At 40.1% G+C, this 22950-nt stretch overlaps 1 protein-coding gene across 1 annotated transcript in view; it reads left to right on the forward strand.

Moving 5' to 3' along the window:
• The first annotated feature begins 486 nt into the window (after positions 1–486).
• The window catches only part of LOC132132646 (protein phosphatase 1E-like), a 48680-nt gene continuing 26216 nt past the window's right edge, over positions 487–22950 (forward strand). Inside the window, exon 1 of the mRNA XM_059545098.1 lies at positions 487–775. Coding sequence (XP_059401081.1) covers positions 594–775 — 182 coding nt within the window. The 5' untranslated portion in view covers positions 487–593. The remainder of the gene's footprint in view (positions 776–22950) is intronic.

Here is a 22950-nt window from a genome sequence, read left to right on the forward strand (position 1 = left end):
TGTATAAGTATCTTATATACAAAGTATAAGTGCGCTGCACTCCGGGCGCTGCAGCATAAATGGCTGCCCACTGCTCCGGGTGTGTGCTCACAGTGTGTGTGTGTGTGTTCACTGCTCTGTGTGTTTGCACTTCGGATGGGTTAAATGCAGAGCACAAATTCTGAGTATGGGTCACCATACTTGGCTGAATGTCACTTCACTTCATAAAAATGTTTAAAGTATTAGCTCTGCAAAATAATGTAACCACATGGTGGGAAACTAAACTACAGGTGGGCTCTGGGTTTTCCACTATTCACAATTGCGAAATGTTTACATAGGCCTTCTATGATGTATGTAAAATACGTTACATCATCAGTTTAGACACTTTAAAGTCAAAAGTACATTTCTGTCACAAATATATGTGATTAAATGGTTTTCATACCCCGCCCCATGTGACGTCACGCATGTCTTTTGCGCGAATCCCTCTCCGTGCACGCGAGCGCGCGCCCTCCCTAACTCGCGCGACTACAGAGTCGCTCCAGCCTATGATTCAAAGTAGTGTAGACTTCTTGCCAGGCTCCAGCTGTCTCTAGTCTCTTCAGGAATGAGAAGCGATGGCCGGCTCTGCCAACGAGGAGAAAACCTTCAAGAGGTTCTTGGAGCTCTTTTTGCGGGAGATGAGGCCGCCTCTTCAGGAGGACGTACCTCTACCTATGCGTCCCTTTTCGGACCTCATCTCGGAGGACGAGGTGGAAGGGGAATGTCTCGACCTGTGTCTCCAGCACCTGTGTAAATAGTTAAGTATATGCACCTTCGCAATGCATTTGTATCACTTACTATGCGCGTGTCCTTATATCATACTGTAGGTTTGTAAACATTAAAGAGCGTGAGACTAAAAACAAGAGGGCGAAGGACAAAAGGAAACTTAATTCCTGCTCCCGTGTTCGCGTAGCTGAAGTAACCTGCACAGTTATTTGTGTGTTTGTAGATGAGAAGCACAGTGTTATAATTCGCGGAGGGAACTAAACAGTTCTAGAATGGTTCTTTCATTTGAACATGCGGAAAGTTTTAGTCTGGTCCCTTCAAAGACCATAAAATGTGAGCTTTTCCAAATTGGTTATATTGCTCTACGTTGATAGCTACAGGTGTGTGACAGTAATTTTCATAATGCTAATAGTAACATTTATTATTTTTATTATTACTATATTGACACATTATAATATGTAGTCATATGTTTATTGATATTATTACAATGGTAGCAATAACAGAAACAGAAGAAAAAATAAGACGGCTAATACATTTTCATATATATTTTAGTACAAATGCAAGCAGATTTCGCGGTCCACATTGTAGTTCATTATCCCGAAAAGGCTACACCCTCCGTTATCCAGCGACCCCCTCGATACTCTGATGGGGTACCGTACGAGCACGGAGCACCTGTGTTCCCCCATATTTTTGCGTAGCGCTTCGTCATAATCATTTTGTCGCTACCGCTATCTTGTCTTTTGATCAGTTGTTACCTATATGTATTCATCTGACAAGATCGCATGTTTATCAGATTCTAATCTGAGCGAGCATACAACATCCGTGTCGCCTGTATCAAGCGCTGGACGGGGCTCGATGACATAACTGAGCATGGCTGCTTTTGATTCCATGCATGTTACATGCAGACAGTTACCTTTTCTCTCAAGACGTGGGCAACTGTGTGCGCCATCGCCCCAAGTAGCACACCTGTCTACAGCTTCATATAGATTCAAAGCGAACAGTCTTGTGTGTAACAAGCAGTATGGTATCGCGGTGTTTCGAATTCTTGGCGAGATCTGTGGGAAGGGGTTACGATTGATAAACAACGTCATTGGCTTGCTATAAATAGCCCATTCAAACCTAGCAGAATCTTTATGAGCACGAAATACTCATACATAATGGGTAAATAGCTGCACAAATGGCTGCATATTTCCTGAGTCAAGTTGTTTCAGATGTATTCTATAGGTTTATTTTTAGTTTCACGATCCATATTTTAGTTTCAGCTTTGTTTGCATCTATTTGGTTCCTATTATGTATATGTGGTACACATAGTTTCTTTTTGACGTGTTTTCACGGAGAAGATTTAAGGGCCTTAAAGGGTTAGTTTACCCAGATAGCAAAATTATGTAATTAATAACTTACCCTCATGTTGTTTCAAACCAGGGGCGGAGTGGGACCAAAAAATCTACCGGGAAATTTCGTAAACCACCGGCCCTCGGTGATAAAAAAAAAAATGCTAAAAAATATTTACTACTAATGTCATAACCCTTGCAAAATTATTTTAAATATATTAAGAAAGCCACTGCTACTGGTCACGTGGTCTATGGTTAGACTTTGTAAATTATATAGTTTATCATAAACTAACCACTTATAAATTACTTACAACTGAACTTTTATTATAAAGTGTTACTGATTATTAATTGGCGTTGGCGACGCCACTATAGTATGAATATATATAATACACACACCACTGTCTACCTACCACTAATTAAATTAGTCATTATTATTAGGCTACCAACATTTACTAGCTTGTGCTAGTTCACGGGCGGCTAGCAATAACGTACGTTAATGCTTGAGCGGCGCCACTGTTTTTTCTGTCAATTCACCTGTTGATGCCTGATTTCGGAATAAATCCGTAATTTTTGAGTACTTTGATGCATTCTCCTCCAGCATCCGCTTCTTCTTCATTCTGGCCTTTTCGGCCCCTCCTTTGTCCTTTCTCTTCTTGCCTTCCATGGGGGTATCGTTAAATGTTATGCAACCACGCTAATCCTTCCTGACTGTCAATTTCTTTTTTTTTTTTCTAGAATTTGCGCGCTTTCTCTCTCTCTCTCTCTAGTCTGGTGTGTGCCATTTTTGGGTCATGCCATTAGACGAGGGGGCAGGGGGCGCTCATTATCTCCCTACATTTCTGTAAACAGACTTGACCTGCAATCGGTTCAGAATTCCCCATTCCCAGGAGGTTTTACTCCATTCTATGTTAATTTAAGAACAAACAAATGAATTAAATACTCGTTTTTTGTTTGTTTTTTTGTGACCATGAAAGTTCTGTATGAAGAATATGACGGGGGAGATGAGATGTTTCAAACCCATAAGACCTCAGTTTATCTTTGGAACACAGTTTAAGATATTTTAAATTTAGTCTGAGAGCTCTCAGTCCCTCCATTGAAGCTGTGTGTACGGTATACTGTCCATGTCCAGAAAGGTAAGAAAAACATCATCAAAGTAGTCCATGTGACATCAGAGGGTCAGTTAGAATTTTTTGAAGCATCGAAAATAAATTTTGGTCCAAAAATAGCAAAACGACGACTTTATTCAGCATTGTCTTCTCTTCCGTGTCTGTTGTGTGAGAGAGTTCAAAACAAAGCAGTCTGGATATCCGGTTCGCGAACGAATCATTCAGTTAACCAAATCGAACTGAATCTTTTTAAACAGTTCGCATCTCTAATACACATTAATCCACAAATGACTTAAGCTGTTAACTTTTTTAATGTGGCTGACACTCCCTCTGAGTTCAAACAAACCAATATCCCGGAGTAATGCATGCACTCAAACAGTACACTGACTGAACTGCTGTGAAGAGAGAACTGAAGATGAACACCGAGCCGAGCCAGATAAGAAGAACCGAGGAGCTGATGATACTGCGCATGTGTGATTCAGCGTGAAGCAGACTGACACACAGAGCGCATGAACCGAACTGATTCTTTTGGTGATTGATTCTGAACTGATTCTGTGCTAGTGTTATGAGCGCAGGTAAACCGAAGGCTTGAATCAAGGGCAATCATCGCAAATGACGCCATTACGTCGAGCGCAATAGAACCGGTGAACCGTTTTCTTCAACCGGTTTATTGAATCGAACTGTCCGAAAGAACTACTGGTGATTCGAAAACTGATGCAACTGGTTCTTGACTCATGAACGAGTCAGTCTTTTGTTCGTTATCTGGCTCGGCTCGGTGTTCATCTTCAGTTTCGTTCGCAAACCGGATATCCAGACTGCTTTGTTTTGAACTCTCTCACACAACAGACACGGAAGAGAAGACAATGCTGAATAAAGTCATAGTTTTTGCTATTTTTGGACCAAAATGTATTTTCGATGCTTCAAAACATTCTAACTGACCCTCTGATGTCACATGGGGATCCTCGGATCATCACACTTTGATGATGTTTTTCTTACCTTTCTGGACATGGACAGTATACCGTACACACAGCTTCAATGGAGGGACTGAGAGCTCTCGGACTAAATCTAAAATATCTTAAACTGTGTTCCGAAGATAAACGGAGGTTTTACGGGTATGGAACAACATGAGGGTAAGTTATTAATTACATAATTTTGCTATCTGGGTGAACTAACCCTTTAACCATCACACATATTTTTTGACATTCATATGAATATTCAAATAAATATTAGACATTGATTATAATTTGAAGAGTCTGAATATCAATAGACATTGATTCTAATTGGAATACTCAGAATATTATTGGACTTGGACACGGAATATTCTGAATATGATTGGACATTGATCAAATTAATATTCAGAGAATTATTAGAATTTGATTATAATTAGAATACTCTGTTATTGGGCATGGATTATAATCTGAATTATTAGATTTATGAATATTCTAAAAAATATTAGACATTAAGTTTAAGTATAATCTGAATATTCAGAATGTTATTGGACATCGATTACAGAAGCATTCTGAATATAATTAGACATGGATTATAATAAGAATATTATGATACTTGTTGAACATTGATTACAGAAGCATTCTGAATATAATTAGACATGGATTATAAAAAGAATATTATGAAACTTATTGAACATTGATTACAGAAGCATTCTGAATATTATTAGACATGGATTATATTCAGAATATTTTGAGTATTATTGGACATTGATTATAACCTGAATATTCTGAATATTATTAGACATTGATTATGTTTTAATTTTCTGAATCTCATTTGACACTGGTATTAATATTCTTAATTGTTCTTATTATTAGACATTACAATAAGTGTACTATCAAACATCGATTATAAGAATATTCAGATCAGAGGTCAGTCAATATGGATTTTTATATGACTCTTTGACCTTTGGGATCTTGAATCTTTAATATTTGGTTACGTACTTGAATGCCTCAGCCCAACCAACTCATATTTAAACTAGCCTATACAGATCTATAAACCTTTTCATTTTGTTCTGTACTGCATTTGTGTTCCACAAACTTTGACCACCGCACAAAGAGGTTATTTTTTCTGTGTTTGAATTTAATTCAAATGTCAGCAACAGGCTGCCACGGCCTGCTGTGGCGAATCCTTTTTGCCCTCGCACAAACAAACACACAAATACCCTCTTTCTGGGGAATCACAGAGCTATTTACACATTCAGATTTTTGCAGTGCTCAGTGCACCAAGGTCTGTAAAGACGCTCAGATCTCGATGTTTATTCTAGGTTACTGACCCTGACTAATATCTGATCCTCAGGAGAGTGTAATATTGTAATTTCACCTGAGGTTGGTGTATGTTTACTGTTTTCCTGGCAGTGACCTTAAGGTTACATTGATTGATTTAACCCTTTGACAGTTATAATAGTTTATATGCATTTATTTCATTTATATCCCAGAGTAATGTATCTTCTTCCATTTAGCCATATCAATTAATTTTTGCTCTAAACGCAGGCTTGATCACTTCACATACTTTAGGACTGAAGCTTCCACTGCCAGCTCAGTGATTCAGCTGAATGTGTGATTATTTTGTCGCTGGGTTGAAGATCTAATAATAGTCCTATGAGAAAAAGTGGAGATCCCCTTTGTTCTGCTCCCTCTAGAGTGTGTGGAGAGGGTGGCTGTGTTTGTGTGTGTGGAAAGGAGAAGAAGAAAAAGAGAAGCAAAAATTGATAGGGGGAGGTTGGTGATGGTACGGTAAATAACCTTCATTACAAATACAGTGCTCAGATAATGGGGGCAACCTACTAGTGTTGAGACATTTCTGACTTGGGAAGAGAGCAGGGTATCATTTAATAAGAGCCAATCAATAGAGAAATAGTGACTCAGACTTTGACTTTGATTTTTTTCTTGAAGGTCTTTTTGCCAATTTTGTAATATGGTGTCCCTCAATAGTTTTTGCTTTAGCACCCAGATTTTACAGTGCATGTATTATAGGCTGTAATTTTATTTCATTTTATAAATTTTACCCATATAACCCATGATGGTATTATGCTTCTAAGTGACATTAATTTCTGCCAAAATATTATAGAGCTTGCTTGGGTGCACATACTTTAGCATTAACAATTAATTAAATAATATTAATTTAATATATCATTTTAATGAATTTTATTAGAGTTTTTTTTTTTTAATGTATTTTGCTATTCTAAATTCACATTTTTATGGTTAGTGCTTATTATTACTTACAGTTTGCAGTTTTTGCAGTTTCATTTCCGTGACTCAGAACAATCCGAAATGCAAAATGGAAATATTAATATAAATAATATAAGTCATATAAAACAATTATATTAAAACAATTATATTACTTGTTAATTATCTCTCTCTAAATGCAAAATCAAGTTGAACAGGAATACCCCTTCTATTTTGGTTGATTTTAAACCTTCGGTGATGTTATCGGTGATGTTATCTAACAGTCTGGTTTAGTTGTTGTGCGCTGATAAATGGGGATGTGTGGCAAATGTGAGGCTAAAATGGAGGTTGTTTCCTCCTCCTGTGGTGAGCAGGCCCTCTGAGACCCTGGGGAGTCCTGATAGACACTAATGGATAGAGGAACGCTCTCCTAAAGCTCATTTAACCCCCATCTCTCACAGCTGTAAACCACACACATATGAAGATACACTAATCTACACAAAACAGACACATACTGTACATGCGTTCCCACACACAAAAGACGTGCGACACACACACACACACACACACAGAGCCCAAGGGAGTGCCTGTGGTAATGAAACAAATGGCACACTACACCACACAGCTGTGTCATGATAAAATCAATGGTGGAGGAAATATCTGTTGCAGAAAGAAGAATTTGCTTGTTGTAGCATCATACTGTATATGGCATTCACTCATCTGTGATGGCAGGAGTTTCCCTTTTTGTGTGTCTTTTAGGTTTCTTTTTGAACATTTAGGGCTGAATACTTTGGAGAATACGAGGTGTTGCCCTGAAAAGACATTTAAACATTCAGTTATATTTTTTTAAGTAATGTACACAGATATGATCATAAACCATATTATAATATGGGATGATAATCTAGCTTGTGGATATTTCTGGATTGAGAATGGATTTATGAACCTATTTATGTTATTTCTGGAGCTTGACAGCCCAATTTGTTTTTGTTTATCCAAAAATGCTTGCAACATTTGTGTATGGTACAAATTACTTTTGGTTGAATTATCTCTTCAACCGCTGTCCTCTCATAAAATCTTTATTATCAGTGTTTGATCAGCATCCGGATCGAATCATCCTCTGATGTCTGTTCATGACAACACTGACCCAGCAATTAAGGAAAACAATTAGATGTGTCAGTGTATTGTTTCCATGAGAGCAGACGATGTATCTGTGGCCAGGTTTTGTCTAGATGAAAGGATGCTGTTTTTCATCTTGGTCAGTGTGGTCAGGGGGGCCCTTGGCATGGCATTAGTGTATGGTTCCTCTTCAGGCACACACTGACAGCAGCTGCACTTCAGATGATCGCTGTAGCCCGTTCACCCTTCCCTCTCCCACTCCGATCACATCCAGACTTTCTTTTGTAGAGCTATAATCAGATTTAGATTTATTTCAGGCTCAAATCCAGTGTCTATTGTGTGCTGTCTAAAAATGTAAGTAAACATATGTAAAATGTAAAACATAAGATAAATTATATATTTATTAATAGAACGGTTAGGCTATTTAGAATTTTAATCATACTGATTTCATAAAATGCTGCTTAATGAATCATATTAATCAAATATGTTTCTATGATGAGGTATGTTGGTGCCATATTGGTAATTGGTTTCTGGTAAAACTTTACAATACGGTCCCATTAGTTCATGTTTTATGCATTAACTAACATTAACTAACAATGAGCAACACATTTGTTACAGTATTTTATAGTTTTGAATTAAATAATATTATCAGATAGAGCTTTTGATTTGAATTACGTATTTGCAAATTTTGAAATTAACATCAACTAAGATTAGTAAATGCTTAAGGTAATAATGCTGAAGGTTTTTCATTAGTTAGTTAGTTCACGTTAACTCATGTAGTTAATTAATGATAACAAATGGTGTTACTAAGTTTGTTTGGTTTTTACGTCAATTTTACATACATTTGTTTTGGCTGATATTAAATATTAAACTGTTCTTGTTAATTTCCCCATGCTTCAACTTACATTTGGTTTCGTGACCTGTCAGTACAGCTTAAATGTAAGTTGATGTACATGGTATTGACAGCATTGATGATAGCGTATATGAGGAATACATTCTCAATCAGACAGGATTCTTGGTGATCTGACTCATTTCTTGAATTCACAGTATGAACTGTTTCCCTCCAGTAGAAGACACAGAGTCCCAAGGTATAAATTAAATCTGTATAAAAATGATTTTATACTTAGGTGTCTGTGCTGGTTTCTTTGCAGCAACATATAGTCCATAGCAATTTTCTTTTCAAGAACAATAAAGCATACTACTACTACATTATAGCCTTGATGTCATTGAGTTTCAGTCAGAGTCATGCGACACTCAAAAAATATTATTTAGTGTAAAACAAGTTGAAGATTAGCCAATAGGCTGTCAATACGTTAAATGATAAGCTGTTTCCTCTAAAAAGCAGTTTATTCTGCTCAGTGAAGCCTATCCTCCATAAACATCCATTCAAACAAAACGCCCTTTGGTCTCCTTCCCTGCGAACTTCCAAAGAGGAAACATTAACATTAGACGTTACACTTTTTTGGCTAAAGGTTGCAGGCTTGTCTTCAAGTAGCTTTAAAACTTGTTTTTGATCAGTAACACAAGAACACGTTAAGTATGCATTTGCCAAGCAAAGTATGTAGAGTACGTTACTTGTCCTTTGCATGCTTTGAAGTGCTCAGAATACCATCAGATCCTTGCAACGTTTTAAACCCCTGCTGTTCGCCTATTGCCTGTAATAGAATTTCATTTTCTGAGTAATAGCTCGCAGCTGAAACCACAAAACACAGTGAGGAATATTTGATCAATAAATAAATCCAGCTCATGGCTTCCCATAAGCCTCTAGGACTGTGTCTTCATCTCCAATTGTGATCAGACCTGACACTTAAGAGAAGCGAGTGTGGCACCCCTCTGATGGCTGAATGAGCTAGCCTCTGCTTCGACAGTCTATGGACAAATTTAGAACTGCACTGGGACAAACAAGGCCGACATCAGTGGCCCGAGAAGAGAGAGCGAGAGAGAAGGTCCTCAAGGATTTACAAGTCATTACTTATAAACCACCACTGGCATCCGTATGAATGCCAGTGGTGGTTGAATAATGTTTTCAGGCCCAAATATTAATTAGGATTTGTTTTAAGGTTTGCTCTCGTTTTGCAGTTTTCCCTTAATGTGCCTCTTGGGAGGTCAGGAGTGGATAAGAGAGAGTTGAAGACCAGATTGTCTTGTCTTTTTTTCCACTGTTCAGAGATCAGGATGCTTCATCTCAAAGGGGACCATGTGTACTACAAATGTGCTAATGATGTCCGTCTGCACGTGCAAACAGACCCAGAATTTGAGAACATGCCCAGTATGAACTGAATTGGTGTATTTGATTAATTCATTGGCATGTTAGGTAATTAATTTGTTTAAATTATTTATTATAGGTTAAAAGCATATGTGGGATTTCTTGGATTACTCATCTCGTCAACAAGCTTTCATCCATCCATCACAAACAAACAAAAAACAAAAAAAAAGCACCTGTGCCAGGTTACATAAGCCTTGTTCCACAAAAACATGAGCATTTATGGTGTTGTGCAACATTCTCCTGACCGTAGAGCTGCCAGCAGTGTCTCCTTCACAGGTCCTCCAAGATTGTATCTTCCTGCCTGTTTTTCATTGGTTTAAAAGAGGTCCATAACCTCCTCTAAAACTGCTGGCTGGCGAATTGAATGGAAATATGATTGATACCCTGCTTCTCTGCAGTCGCAGAGCAATTAAGCTGAGTGGGTTGGACGGGGGCTTGTTTTCATTCTGTTTGGTGCTGGAGCGTCAGGCGCATCGTGCAGTTTGCTGCACTTTCAAAAGGCAAAGGTCACCCTTTAAGAAGAGTAGTGGGTTTCAAATACCAAAGCTTTGAAACCCTTAATCAAGTATGGCATTTGGTGGAATCTCTGTGGTGTCATTATGTTCTTTTCGACGATTTTGCATTCTAGGTTCATTTTATAGTACATTAGGGATATGCAATGTTGACTAGTTATCCAACAACTAACCAGTTGTTTAGTGACAGTTAGATTTAGTATATTTATGGTTTCATTAGTGTCCTGACATTGAGAGAAAACACTCTCAGAAAAGTTAGTTAGTCTAGAGATGGACGATATATATTGGCAGCTTATATGTATCTATCTGTCTTGACTGATTGATTGATTGCTACTGACCGATAATTAATATTTAACTGTTTCTGCCATTTTGCCATTTTATAGCTGTAATTTAAAGCGATGGCGATGGATTATCAGATTATATGAAATGTTTAACCCTCTACGAGCTTTTGAACCTTTTCAAGAGTGCATATTGGCATTAGTTAGACTTGTTAGTTATAGCAGATTTTTATGTGTTTGTGCATAAAAATCTTTATATTATATTATGATGCCTAAAATTACTTAAAAAAACACAATGTATTTGTTTTTGAGTGATTTAACAAAGTAATATAAATTTGTTACATCGTTCATTTATTTAGATAAATTAAATTTTAGGTAAATTTTTATGATTAATATTTTTAAATGTAAATGACTTTTGCCATCATGTACAATTAGTTTAAAAGGATAGCAGTCAATTATGGAAGAAATTAAACTTTTTAGCAACAGCTATCTTTGAAATAGCATTTTCATTTTAAAATATTTGTGTGTTTAGCATCCCTACAAACGGGGCTGTGATAGCTTGAGATCTTTGAATTCGGTTTCATTTTTGTTGCCCTCTTATTAAGTAAATGCCCCCTAAAAACATCATCAATGATCATGTGAAAACTGCGTCCAGATTAGTGCTAGTCATTAGCACTAAAGGTTGTGTGTCAGAGTGATTTTACAACAGATGATGCTGGAGAGAGGTGATGTGCAGACAATTAATCCACTTGAGATGTGATAAAGGACACCAATGTTGAATAAATAATATAATTTATTAACAATAATCACAGCAAACAAATTTTCCCCAATATGGTTTAATAGGACATCTGTAGGCTATTAATTTATGTGCTTTTAAATATATGGGAGTCTTGACACAATATTATATATTTTGTAGTTAATTTAATAGTCATAGATTATAGTTAAAGTGCCCCTGTTATGCCTTTTCGAATATTACCTTTCATACAGTGTGTCATGAAGCTGTCATGAGTCAGGTTTTTCTTCCGTTTTCGCTCTCGCACGCTCTCACTCATTTACACACACACACACACACACACACACACCTTATTAGCTTATTATATTACTCTTTGTCTGTCCCGCTGACCTCTCTCTCTTCATGCACCTGTTTGTCATTGCAATCAGCGCTCGCGCTGATTTGCTATGACACCTGTTTCTACTTTGCCCTAAGTGTTCACCCTTTATCTGGTGTTTGCTCGGGTAGATTCTTGGTTGGATTATTGTTACATGTCATGCGTTTTGTCTGCAGTTACATCCTGTCTGTATTGAGAGGTACTCACCTATTCTTGTCTTGTCTGCCTGGAACAGTCTAGCCCCTAAGTTTTTGCTGTATTCTGCTGCTGTTGCTGCTGATTGTAGACCAATGTGGTTCTCTCACCCTGCCTGAGTTATCTACTCCTGAGCTTCGAGTCTGCTACAAGGGAGTCCTGTTCTGTTACTCATCGAGACAGGAGTCTTTCCGTTTGTTCAAGTTTCTATTTACCAGTTCTGTGTGCTGAAAAGACGGACTGCCTTTGTTATATATTTTTTCATTAAAGACTGTTATTCCTGTTATCTCTGCTTTTGGATCTTTCATTTACCAGCGTGACAGAATAATCCAACCAACATGGATCCAGCAGATGAGAGGCCTGTCCGGTCGGCGATCGAGATCCAGGGAGCTATGCTTGGCAAACATGAGCAGGAGTTGGCCGCCGCTCATCAGGCTGTTAAGAGTCTTTCAGCTCAGGTGGCTGATCTATCTGCCCGTTTACTTCACCTGCATCAGGAATCTGCCATGTCTCACAATCGTCAGCTGCCCTCTGAGCCACGAGTCAACAATCCCTCCTGTTATGCGGGTGAGCCTACGGAGTGCAGAGCTTTTCTCATCCAATGTGAAGTTGTCTTTTCCCTTCAGCCCCAGACGTATGCAGAGGATCGGGCCCGCATCGCTTATGTTCTCTCTCTCCTCACGGGACGAGCACGCGAGTGGGGTACGTCAGTTTGGGAAGCGCAATCTGCATGCTGCAGCAAGTACACTCTTTTCAAGGATGAGATGATCAAGGTCTTTGATAGATCCGTCTTCGGCAGCGAGGCATCACGTCTACTTGCTGTGCTACGTCAAGGCAGAAGATCTGTTGCAGATTTCGCGATAGAGTTCCGGACTCTGGCTACTACAAGTGAGTGGAATGATCCTGCACTAACTGCTCGCTTTCTTGAAGGGTTGAATGTAGACCTTAAGGAGGAGATCTACGCGCGGGGGTCGCCAACTCAGCTCGATCAACTTATCGACCTGGCCATCCGCCTTGACAAGTGTTTCGAGCAGAGGCGTCGAGTTCGTTCTCCACTTTTCACATCCTGTGATAACTTTCCTTCTGCTACTGCTTCTGTTCAGAACCAACCTGATGCTGTACCCATGCAGCTGGGGGCCGTACGCATCTCCCCGGAGGAAAGACAGCGGCGAATTATTAACCGTCTCTGCCTTTACTGTGGTACGGCGGGCCATTTCGCTTCATCCTGCAGTTTAAAAGCCAAAGCTCGCCAGTAGACGGAGGAGTACTGGTGAGCGCTTCTGTCATCTCCTCATCACCAAGGTCTCGAACCACTATATCCGCTGTTCTCCGTTGGGCTGGTTTTTCTGTTACCGGTCTTGCCCTCGTCGACTCGGGTGCGGAGGGCAATTTTATCGATGAGATGTGGGCTCGTGAGAACAAGATTCCCTTAGTTGATTTGACTGATGTCGCCACTGTCTTTGCCCTGGATGGCAGAGAGCTTTCTTCTGTTCGTCGTGTCACCAGTCCGGTTAGTCTCACTGTTTCCGGCAATCATCATGAGACAGTCTCATTTTATGTTTTTCAGTCTCCCTTTACCCCCATTGTTTTAGGTCATCCCTGGCTTATCCAACATAATCCTCACATTGATTGGGTTAAGGGGTCTATTCATTCATGGAGTTTAGCTTGTCATGTAAATTGTCTGGTTTCCGCTGTTTCTCCCGTGTCTTCTGTTCCTCTTTTCCAGGAGGAGCCTGATGATTTGTCTGGTGTCCCGGAGGAGTACCATGATCTGCGGGCGGTTTTCAGTCGTTCCCGGGCGGTATCCTTACCGCCTCACCGTCCGTATGACTGCTCTATCGAGCTCCTTCCTGGCACCACGCCCCCTCGCGGTAGACTGTACTCTCTTTCGGCGCCCGAACGAGAGGCTCTGGAAGGATATCTTACAGAATCTCTCGATGCGGGGATCATTACTCCTTCTTCGTCTCCCGCCGGCGCTGGGTTTTTCTTTGTAAAGAAGAAGGATGGTTCTTTGCGTCCTTGTATCGATTATCGAGGGCTGAACGACATAACAGTCAAGAACCGTTATCCTTTGCCTCTTATGTCGTCGGCTTTTGAGATCCTACAGGGCGCAAGGGTTTTTACAAAATTAGACTTGCGCAACGCCTACCATTTAGTGCGTATCAAGGAGGGAGACGAGTGGAAGACCGCGTTCAACACTCCTGTCGGTCACTTTGAGTACCGGGTTCTACCTTTCGGTTTGGTCAACGCTCCCGCTGTATTTCAAGCATTAGTAAACGATGTCTTAAGAGACATGCTTAACGTTTTCGTGTTCGTTTACTTGGATGACATCTTAATTTTTTCACCCTCTCTCCAGGTACATGTTCAACACGTTCGCCGTGTCCTGCAGCGCTTATTAGAGAATCGCCTATTCGTCAAGGCTGAGAAATGCGTTTTTCATGCCCAATCGGTTACTTTTCTCGGTTCGGTCGTTTCAGCGGAGGGGATTAGTATGGACCCTGACAAGGTTCGAGCAGTTCTTGATTGGGCTGTTCCCGATTCTCGAGTCGCACTCCAGCGATTTCTGGGGTTTGCGAATTTTTACCGGCGCTTTATTCGTAACTTTAGCCAGGTTGCCGCCCCTCTTACCGCTCTCACTTCGTCCAAGTCCAAATTTGCTTGGTCTGAGACTGCTCAGGATGCGTTTGACCGTCTTAAGATGCTTTTTACGTCTGCGCCCATCCTGATCACTCCTGATCCAGAACGTCAGTTTATTGTTGAGGTCGATGCCTCCGAAATTGGGATAGGAGCTGTCTTGTCGCAACGCTCCTCCCAGGATGACAAGGTTCATCCTTGCGCATTTTACTCCCACCGTCTTTCGCCCGCGGAGCGCAACTATGACGTGGGTAATCGAGAACTCTTGGCTATCCGTCTGGCGCTAGGTGAGTGGCGACACTGGCTTGAGGGAGCCAGTGTACCATTCATTGTTTGGACGGATCACCGCAACCTGGAGTACATTCGCTCTGCTAAACGTCTTAACGCTCGTCAGGCCCGCTGGGCATTATTTTTTGATCGCTTTGATTTTTCCATTTCATTTAGACCCGGTTCTAAGAACCTCAAGCCTGACGCCCTTTCTCGGCAGTTTGACTCATCAGAGGGTGCCTCGACCGATGAGAGGATTTTACCTCAGCACTGTGTGGTCGGGGCAGCCGTCTGGGGAGTGGAACAAGCGGTCAGGCGTGCTCTTTCTCACACTGCAAGACCGCCCCGCGCTCCTGAGGGAACTTTGTTTGTACCCGAGGCTGCTCGTTCGACGGTTCTTCGCTGGGGTCATTCTTCTAAATTAGTCGCGCATCCCGGAGTTAGAGGTACTTTAGCGGCCATCCGCCAGAGATTTTGGTGGCCCACTCGTGAGCGCGATATTCGTCGTTTTGTTGCTTCTTGTTCTATCTGCGCTCAGACTAAGTCTAGTAATAATCCTCCGGCGGGTCTTCTCAGACCTCTTCCCGTTCCTTCGCGTCCCTGGTCGCATATTGCGTTGGATTTTGTTACCGGGCTTCCCCCTTCGTCTGGCAATACGGTCATTCTCACCGTCGTGGACCGTTTTTCTAAGGCTGCGCATTTTATTCCGCTCCCTAAATTACCGTCGGCTCAGGAGACCGCACAGATTATGGTGGATCACGTTTTCAAGATCCATGGTCTTCCTTCGGACATTGTGTCTGACAGAGGTCCGCAATTTACTTCTCTGTTCTGGAGGGAGTTCTGTCGCCAGATAGGGGCTTCCCCCAGTCTGTCGTCAGGATTCCATCCACAGACCAATGGGCAAGCCGAGAGGACCAATCAGATTCTTGGTCGCATGCTGCGTAGTCTTACCTCTCAGAATCCCGCGTCTTGGTGCGAGCAGTTACCATGGGCCGAATATGCTCATAATTCTCTCCCATCGTCCGCCACTGGGTTATCCCCGTTTGAGGGTTGCCTTGGCTTCCAACCGCCTGTTTTCTCCGCCCAGGAGTCTCAGGCCTCGGTTCCGTCCGTCGAGGCTTTTATTCAGAGATGTAAGCGTACCTGGAGGAGGGTGAGATCTGCCTTATGTCAGACTAGGGAACGTACTCGTCGTGCCGCTAATCGCCGCAGGGTGAGATCTCCCAGATATTTTTGCGGTCAGAGGGTGTGGTTATCCACCCGCAATTTGCCTATTCAGGAGACGTCTCGCAAGCTCATGCCTCGTTTTATTGGACCCTTTTCTATTGTTAAGGTCATCAGTCCAGTCGCTGTAAAGCTAAGACTGTCTGGTCAGATGCGCCGTGTTCATCCGGTTTTTCACGTGTCTTGCATTAAACCCGTTATTCGTGCGCCCGCACGTCCCTCCGTTCCCCCTCCTCCTATTGACGAGGGGGCCTCCATTTACAGAGTTCGAAGGCTACTCGACGTTCGTCCCCGGGGGCGTGGTCACCAGTTTTTGGTGGACTGGGAGGGGTATGGTCCTGAGGAGAGGCGGTGGATTCCAGCCCGGGATGTCCTGGACCGCTCGCTGATTGACGACTTCTACCGGTCCCGTCAGGCTCCTTCCTCGAGCGCCTAGTGGCGCTCGTTGAGGGAGGGGTACTGTCATGAGTCAGGTTTTTCTTCCGTTTTCGCTCTCGCACGCTCTCACTCATTTACACACACACACACACACACACACACACCTTATTAGCTTATTATATTACTCTTTGTCTGTCCCGCTGACCTCTCTCTCTTCATGCACCTGTTTGTCATTGCAATCAGCGCTCGCGCTGATTTGCTATGACACCTGTTTCTACTTTGCCCTAAGTGTTCACCCTTTATCTGGTGTTTGCTCGGGTAGATTCTTGGTTGGATTATTGTTACATGTCATGCGTTTTGTCTGCAGTTACATCCTGTCTGTATTGAGAGGTACTCACCTATTCTTGTCTTGTCTGCCTGGAACAGTCTAGCCCCTAAGTTTTTGCTGTATTCTGCTGCTGTTGCTGCTGATTGTAGACCAATGTGGTTCTCTCACCCTGCCTGAGTTATCTACTCCTGAGCTTCGAGTCTGCTACAAGGGAGTCCTGTTCTGTTACTCATCGAGACAGGAGTCTTTCCGTTTGTTCAAGTTTCTATTTACCAGTTCTGTGTGCTGAAAAGACGGACTGCCTTTGTTATATATTTTTTCATTAAAGACTGTTATTCCTGTTATCTCTGCTTTTGGATCTTTCATTTACCAGCGTGACAGAAGCTGTATGTGAACATAAACTATTTGCAAAGTTGTGAAGCCAACAATGCACGATAAATAAAGTTATTGTCAATCAAAAAAAAAAAAAGGTCGGCTCGCAATCGCTGAAACAAGTCATGAGAAATTTGAATCTTATTCTGTTACGGCTCTACGTCACAAATTAACACATTTTCATGTCTGCCCACGTTCTACATCGCCAACTTGCCAGCCCACATACAGTAACATTTCTGTGTGGTTAACATCTTGTCGAGAAGACGCTGTATCCTGTGCTGTGAGAGTAAATTTGTTTAGAGAGACTGATTCTTTGAACTGCTTTGCATGAGTCGTTTACGAGACATTAAGAAATGAAGTCAAATTTTTTTTTTTTTTTTTTTTTAGAAAATAACGTGTTTTTTGACCATGAATGCATGTAAACCTGTTTTAGGAGACTCATAAAACAATATTAGCAACCTTAAAAATGGCATAATAGGGGCACTTTAAAGTAGCATCAAATGGTAGATGTTTGTGTAATGCCACTTTTTAAATAACATAGAACTAACAGAATTAGCCAGAATTATTTTTTGTATTTTCTTTATTTTTCCCTCTGCTTAATTTCGGTTATTCTCAAGCAAAGACCTTGAAGACCTCTTCTGAGATCTTTATCTCTCTGCATGTACAAGCATGTTAGTATTCAGCATAAAAAATCCAAATTATGCAGTTGGCTTGTTGTGTTTTGTCTCGGAGGGAATAAGATGCATCAAGTGCATTTCAAGTTTTAGATTTTTCTGTTAATGCAGATGAGGCACTTTAAAAGTAAAAAAAAAAAAAATCTGTAAATTAACAGTAATGATTTTGTATTATATGCTATAGTATTTATTAATTTATTGAATTTGCGTCTTTGTTTTTAGTTTAATTTTAGTAATTTAATAGAAAATTTAAATTTAGGTTTTAATAATTTGTATTTAGCTTTTCGTTTGAATAATTTTAGTACTTAGTAGTAATTTTAGTAAGGCAACATTTTTCATTTTCATTGAAGATTTTTAATGTTTTATTTCAGCTTTATTTCAATTAATTAAAAGGTTTTAATAGTTTAGGTTCTAGTTTGGTTATTTTCCTCTTAATAAAATAATTATTATGTATTAAATAAATTATGCGGCTTTATTGATAAGTATTTTATTGTAAAGTTTGTGGTTTCACTTAATCATTTTTTAATCACATTTGTGAAATAGAGAATGTTGAAGGAGTTTGTTTAGTGTTGAGATGCAGTCTTTACATTGCTTTTTTATGTTGTTTTTGTTAAGCAAAATGCCAAAATCTGTAGGCACATTTAATATCTCTTAATCCTTACACTTGTTGTCTCAAATCTGGCTTTGAAAAATTAGTTTCTCTCTCTTCTTCTCTCTCTGCCTCCTTGCCTTTTTCCTCTTTTTCCTTCCCTTCTCTTCTGTAGTTGTATTTCCTCCTCAGCTGTTTTACTTCAGGTTCTATCCTGACCTGCAAACAATTCAGTTTTGGGGCGGTATTTAATGGCAATGATAAAACATCATTTTTTGGTGACAGTATCAATAATTTTTTTAAACATGTTCACACCAAATATAAAAGTTATTTTTATTATGAAGCCAGCTAAACTATATAATTATCATTCATTGCTGATGGATGTTTCAGGTATAAACAGTAAGATTAAACTGCATTAACATTTTCCATGTTTTTAACTGTAGCTGATATGCAAGCATGCAAGTTTCATACGGATTGCATTATGTCTGATAATGTCTTTTTTTTCCAGATTTTAATTGTTTAATTTGAAAATAGACATTTCATTTCATTAAATTCAAAGAGGCCGAGATGGCAGAAAGCACATCCTGTTACTTTCAATATTTTACAAAAGCGCAAAGATTTGTTGTTGTAGTGAGTGCACACAAATAAACATAGAGGCTTTACAGATTCAAAAGATGTATTACTCTTTTCTGTATGACCAAATTGATAGAGTATTTTAAGAGCAAGTGCCTGCACTGGCGCCTCCATCTGTCATGCTGTGAGCGCGCTACTGTTCAGACACTTGAATAGCACACATTTTTCTAGGTTAAGATTAGATTGAGCAGCCATGTAAAGTTACTTCTACTTACGTATTTCAGATGATAACCAAATTTGATGTCAATGAGTGATAGGTCAGAATTTGGATGTACTGTATTACAACAAAATCCAGCCGTTAACGAGCCGTCCATCACAGACTGCGTGACCTCACCACTTACTGTGGATTTTATGGTACAATTTTGGTCGACCAAGCCTTATCTCATTGACTACTGAGATGGCAGATAATGTCAGTTTTAAAATCGCAGTCTATGGAAGCCATGGAATTAATTAAAAAAGGTAAAAAGTTAATTTTGAGTTTATACTTCAACATTCTGACTGTTTTCTCGCAATTCTGAATTATATCTCATAATTCTGAAAAGAAAAATCAACTCGTCATTCTCTGTAGGGTAATCATTGTAGGTTTCATCCATAGTCTGTCCATTCAAATGTCTGCATTGTTTGGCTTCAAATAGCTTCTTTGACGGCAGTATTCTGTCAAAATAATTTGCATTCCGATTCTTTCATCCAAAGGCACAACAATAAAAATTTTTCTTTTTTTTTATTCCATGGATATTACCCTTCTCCCTCCACTTGTTACCAATATTTTCCACCACAATGCACACGCAGCTGCCAGTGACATAACTTTAAAATTGGTGTCTCTCTCTCTCTCTCTCTCTCTCTCTCTCTCTCTCTATATATATATATATATATATATATATATATATATATATATATATATATATATATACTGTATATATATGCATGATGCATCCGTGCTGTTGATATTGAATTTGAGAATAAGGTTTTGCTGGTGAGCATACTTCCTTAAGTATTTTGTTTTCTCTATTATATAGACCCAAGTGTGAAACTTGTGGAGAACTACAGTAGATCAGATGCACCTGTTGTGCTGTAATGCTGTAATGTTTAACCATAAATTAAACCTCATTTTGTTCAGGATGGATATGGATCACTGCCCTGAGAAAAGTGTGCTGGTTTCATTAAGCAACCTCTGAAGGCGACCTTGTAGAGGACAGGGAAAGTGGACTAGCTGAAGTGGATGAACCAATACGGTATGCTGGTGTGTGTGTATGTGTGTCCTCTCCCTTGATCATTACTCTCTACCTATAGTCCCTGGGCTGTGGAACTGGGGCTGTGTGGAGGCAGAGCGACCTACATTACACTACTTCCCTAGATCTGGAGCTCTTCAGCTCACAGACACGCCGTATTCATCTGGTAGAAGCCCAATGGTTAAAAGGGATGATAAATTGACTTACATATAATTGGTTCACTTTAGTGTCATTGATACATGTACACCTTAAAGGGATAGTTCACCCAAAAGTGAAACTTCTGTCATCATTTACTCTCCCTCATATTGTCATCTGTCAACATTTACTCTCCCCCCGAGACCTGTATGACTTTCTTTCCTTTGTGGAAAATGAAAAAAGATATTTTGAAGAATTTTGGTATGAAATGTAAATGTAAAGGTCTTTGATGCCGCAATTAAAATCCACAGTAATTTCAAATAATAGCTATTTCAAATAATCTGGATTAAAATACAATAACCAGGAACCTTGTTAACAGCCCTAGTTACCAACAGAAGCTTATAACAGAAAGGTTGTAGGCTCAGTCTCAAGTACAATCCAGTCTGTCACCACTCTCTAGAGGCACTTAACCCAAGCCCACTGCTTCATGCAGTGTTGGTGCTCAGGATGAAACAGCATCTTCTAAATGCAACTAGAAGTATTCCATTTTTACCCTTTTCAAGTGTCTTAAAAGTGTGACTATGGCCCTCAGCCTCTGTTAAGCAGTGGCATTGTCAGTGCAGTTGTGGGTCATGACATTGACTTAGTTTCAGATGAATGAAAGTCAAGACCCCCGAGTGACATATTTCAGTTTCCAAGTTACAGCACGTTTGCAGTTTATGTGTCCATGGCTCTACTTGTCCAACAGTCTTTAGATAGCTAATCCAATCTACAGTCAGGTTATGTAGTGCTAGCACATCAGTATTTTGCCGCTTTGTGTATGTATTGTGTTCATATTGCTCTAAGATGTTCTTTATAGGGTTATGGCATCAGGATGCTGCATGCAAATACACTAATAAACAAATGGTAGAAATGTAGAGCAGGTTCAGGATAAACACCTTGGTGAGATTACAGTATTAAGATTATATTGACTCTCCAGGGGCTCAAAAATAAACATAAACTCACTGAACATAAGCAACTTGACATACAGTATGTATTATGCTGTTTGTTTAGAATAATTATTATCCGTGAAAGAATGCAAATGCCATGTCATGTGCTAAATGTGGACTGTGATCTTGATTTTTAAGTTGATCTAAGTTTTGGGACACTTACTGTATGTTTGTTGGATGATACCAAAGTCCTTTAAAGTATATACAGTAGATCACCCCCAAAACCTTAATTTTTTCATCATTTACTCACCTTCATGTCGATCCAAACTTTGTCTGTCTTTCTTTTGTGGAGAATAAAAGTTAAGTTTTCTCAAGAGGTTTTTGGTAATGAAAGTATGCATGGATAGAAACAGTCAAAACATTCTTCAAATGGTCTATGTTTGTGTTCCATAAAAGAATGAATGACATGAGGATTAGTAAATGTTGACGAAATTTAAATTTTGGGTGAATTGTCACTTGGTAACTTTTAGGATGGCACCATCTCAGCCACCTAAAGCCAGTTATACTCCGCATTCTGTATGATGGAAGAAATACAAAAAAGAAAAGTTTAACTTCACATTTGGGTCAGGATGTGGTAGAGATTTTGTGGACATCATGATCCAGTTCTGGCCCGTCAAACCCACTTCAAACAAACAGCTTAGTGTCTGCAGTTTGGTGTACTATAACAGTGGCCCCTGCCACCACTGAGAAAATCTGCATTGTTGATGCCACTGGCATCTACATATTTAATACACTGGCCCCGCTATTGACTTTCCAGGCTAACGCTCCACTTGTACACAAAGCCGTGTACCCCCGTCCCCCTGCCGAGAGACATTCTGCTGCCTTGCTTGCCACCCCCTCAGACTAGAACGACCCCCTGCGTCGCTTCAAGACTCATTTCATTGGAACAGTAGATTCATTTCAGTCCAGGGCCTTGTATTGCTGTGTATGTGTGTTTCAGGGTCCCAGCTTCACATCATGAACCCCAGCGACAGATCGAATTCTGAACCAACATGTTGGACTTTCATTACTGTTCATGCATGGACAATAATTCAGTAAATGTACAATGTACAATTTCACAGTGAATGTAGGCTGACATTGTTACTAATAAATGCAATTACATTTAGCAGTGTTATAAAATTTTTTAGCTATTACTTTGTGTGTGTATGTGTGTGTGTGTGTGTGTGTGTGTGTGTGCGTGTGTATGTATGTATGTATATATATATATATTAGGGGTGTAACGGTACGTGTATTCGTACCAGACTGTTTCGGTACAGGGCTTTCGGTATGGTGCACGTGTGTACCAAGTGACCGAATGTAATATTTTGTTTGCGGAACATAGGCACATTTTCGTGTTTCCAAACGAACATATTAAGTGGCGGAAGTCTCCGCGTTCAGTGCAAATCCCGCCCTGCAGCTGATTCTAAGGCCGGTGACACACTGGCTGCGTGGCGTGAGTGTGCTTTTCTGCTGCGTGTCAGTGGCTTCGCGTTTTCTGTGTCTTTACACACCAGAATCGTTCCTGACGCGGTGCTGGTGCGTTGCTGCTGTAGGTGACATAGAGGGTGGCCGCCGACAGACCAGGATCTTGTCTTCACGACAACAATATCTATACTTCATGTTGAGCATAAATATAAAGCCTACTGATAAAGGAGGGTTAGGGCCTTTAGTATTTAAAAAAAGTGTAAA

Source organism: Carassius carassius, chromosome 49 (genome assembly GCF_963082965.1).
Source record: "Carassius carassius chromosome 49, fCarCar2.1, whole genome shotgun sequence".
Lineage (NCBI taxonomy): Eukaryota > Metazoa > Chordata > Actinopteri > Cypriniformes > Cyprinidae > Carassius > Carassius carassius.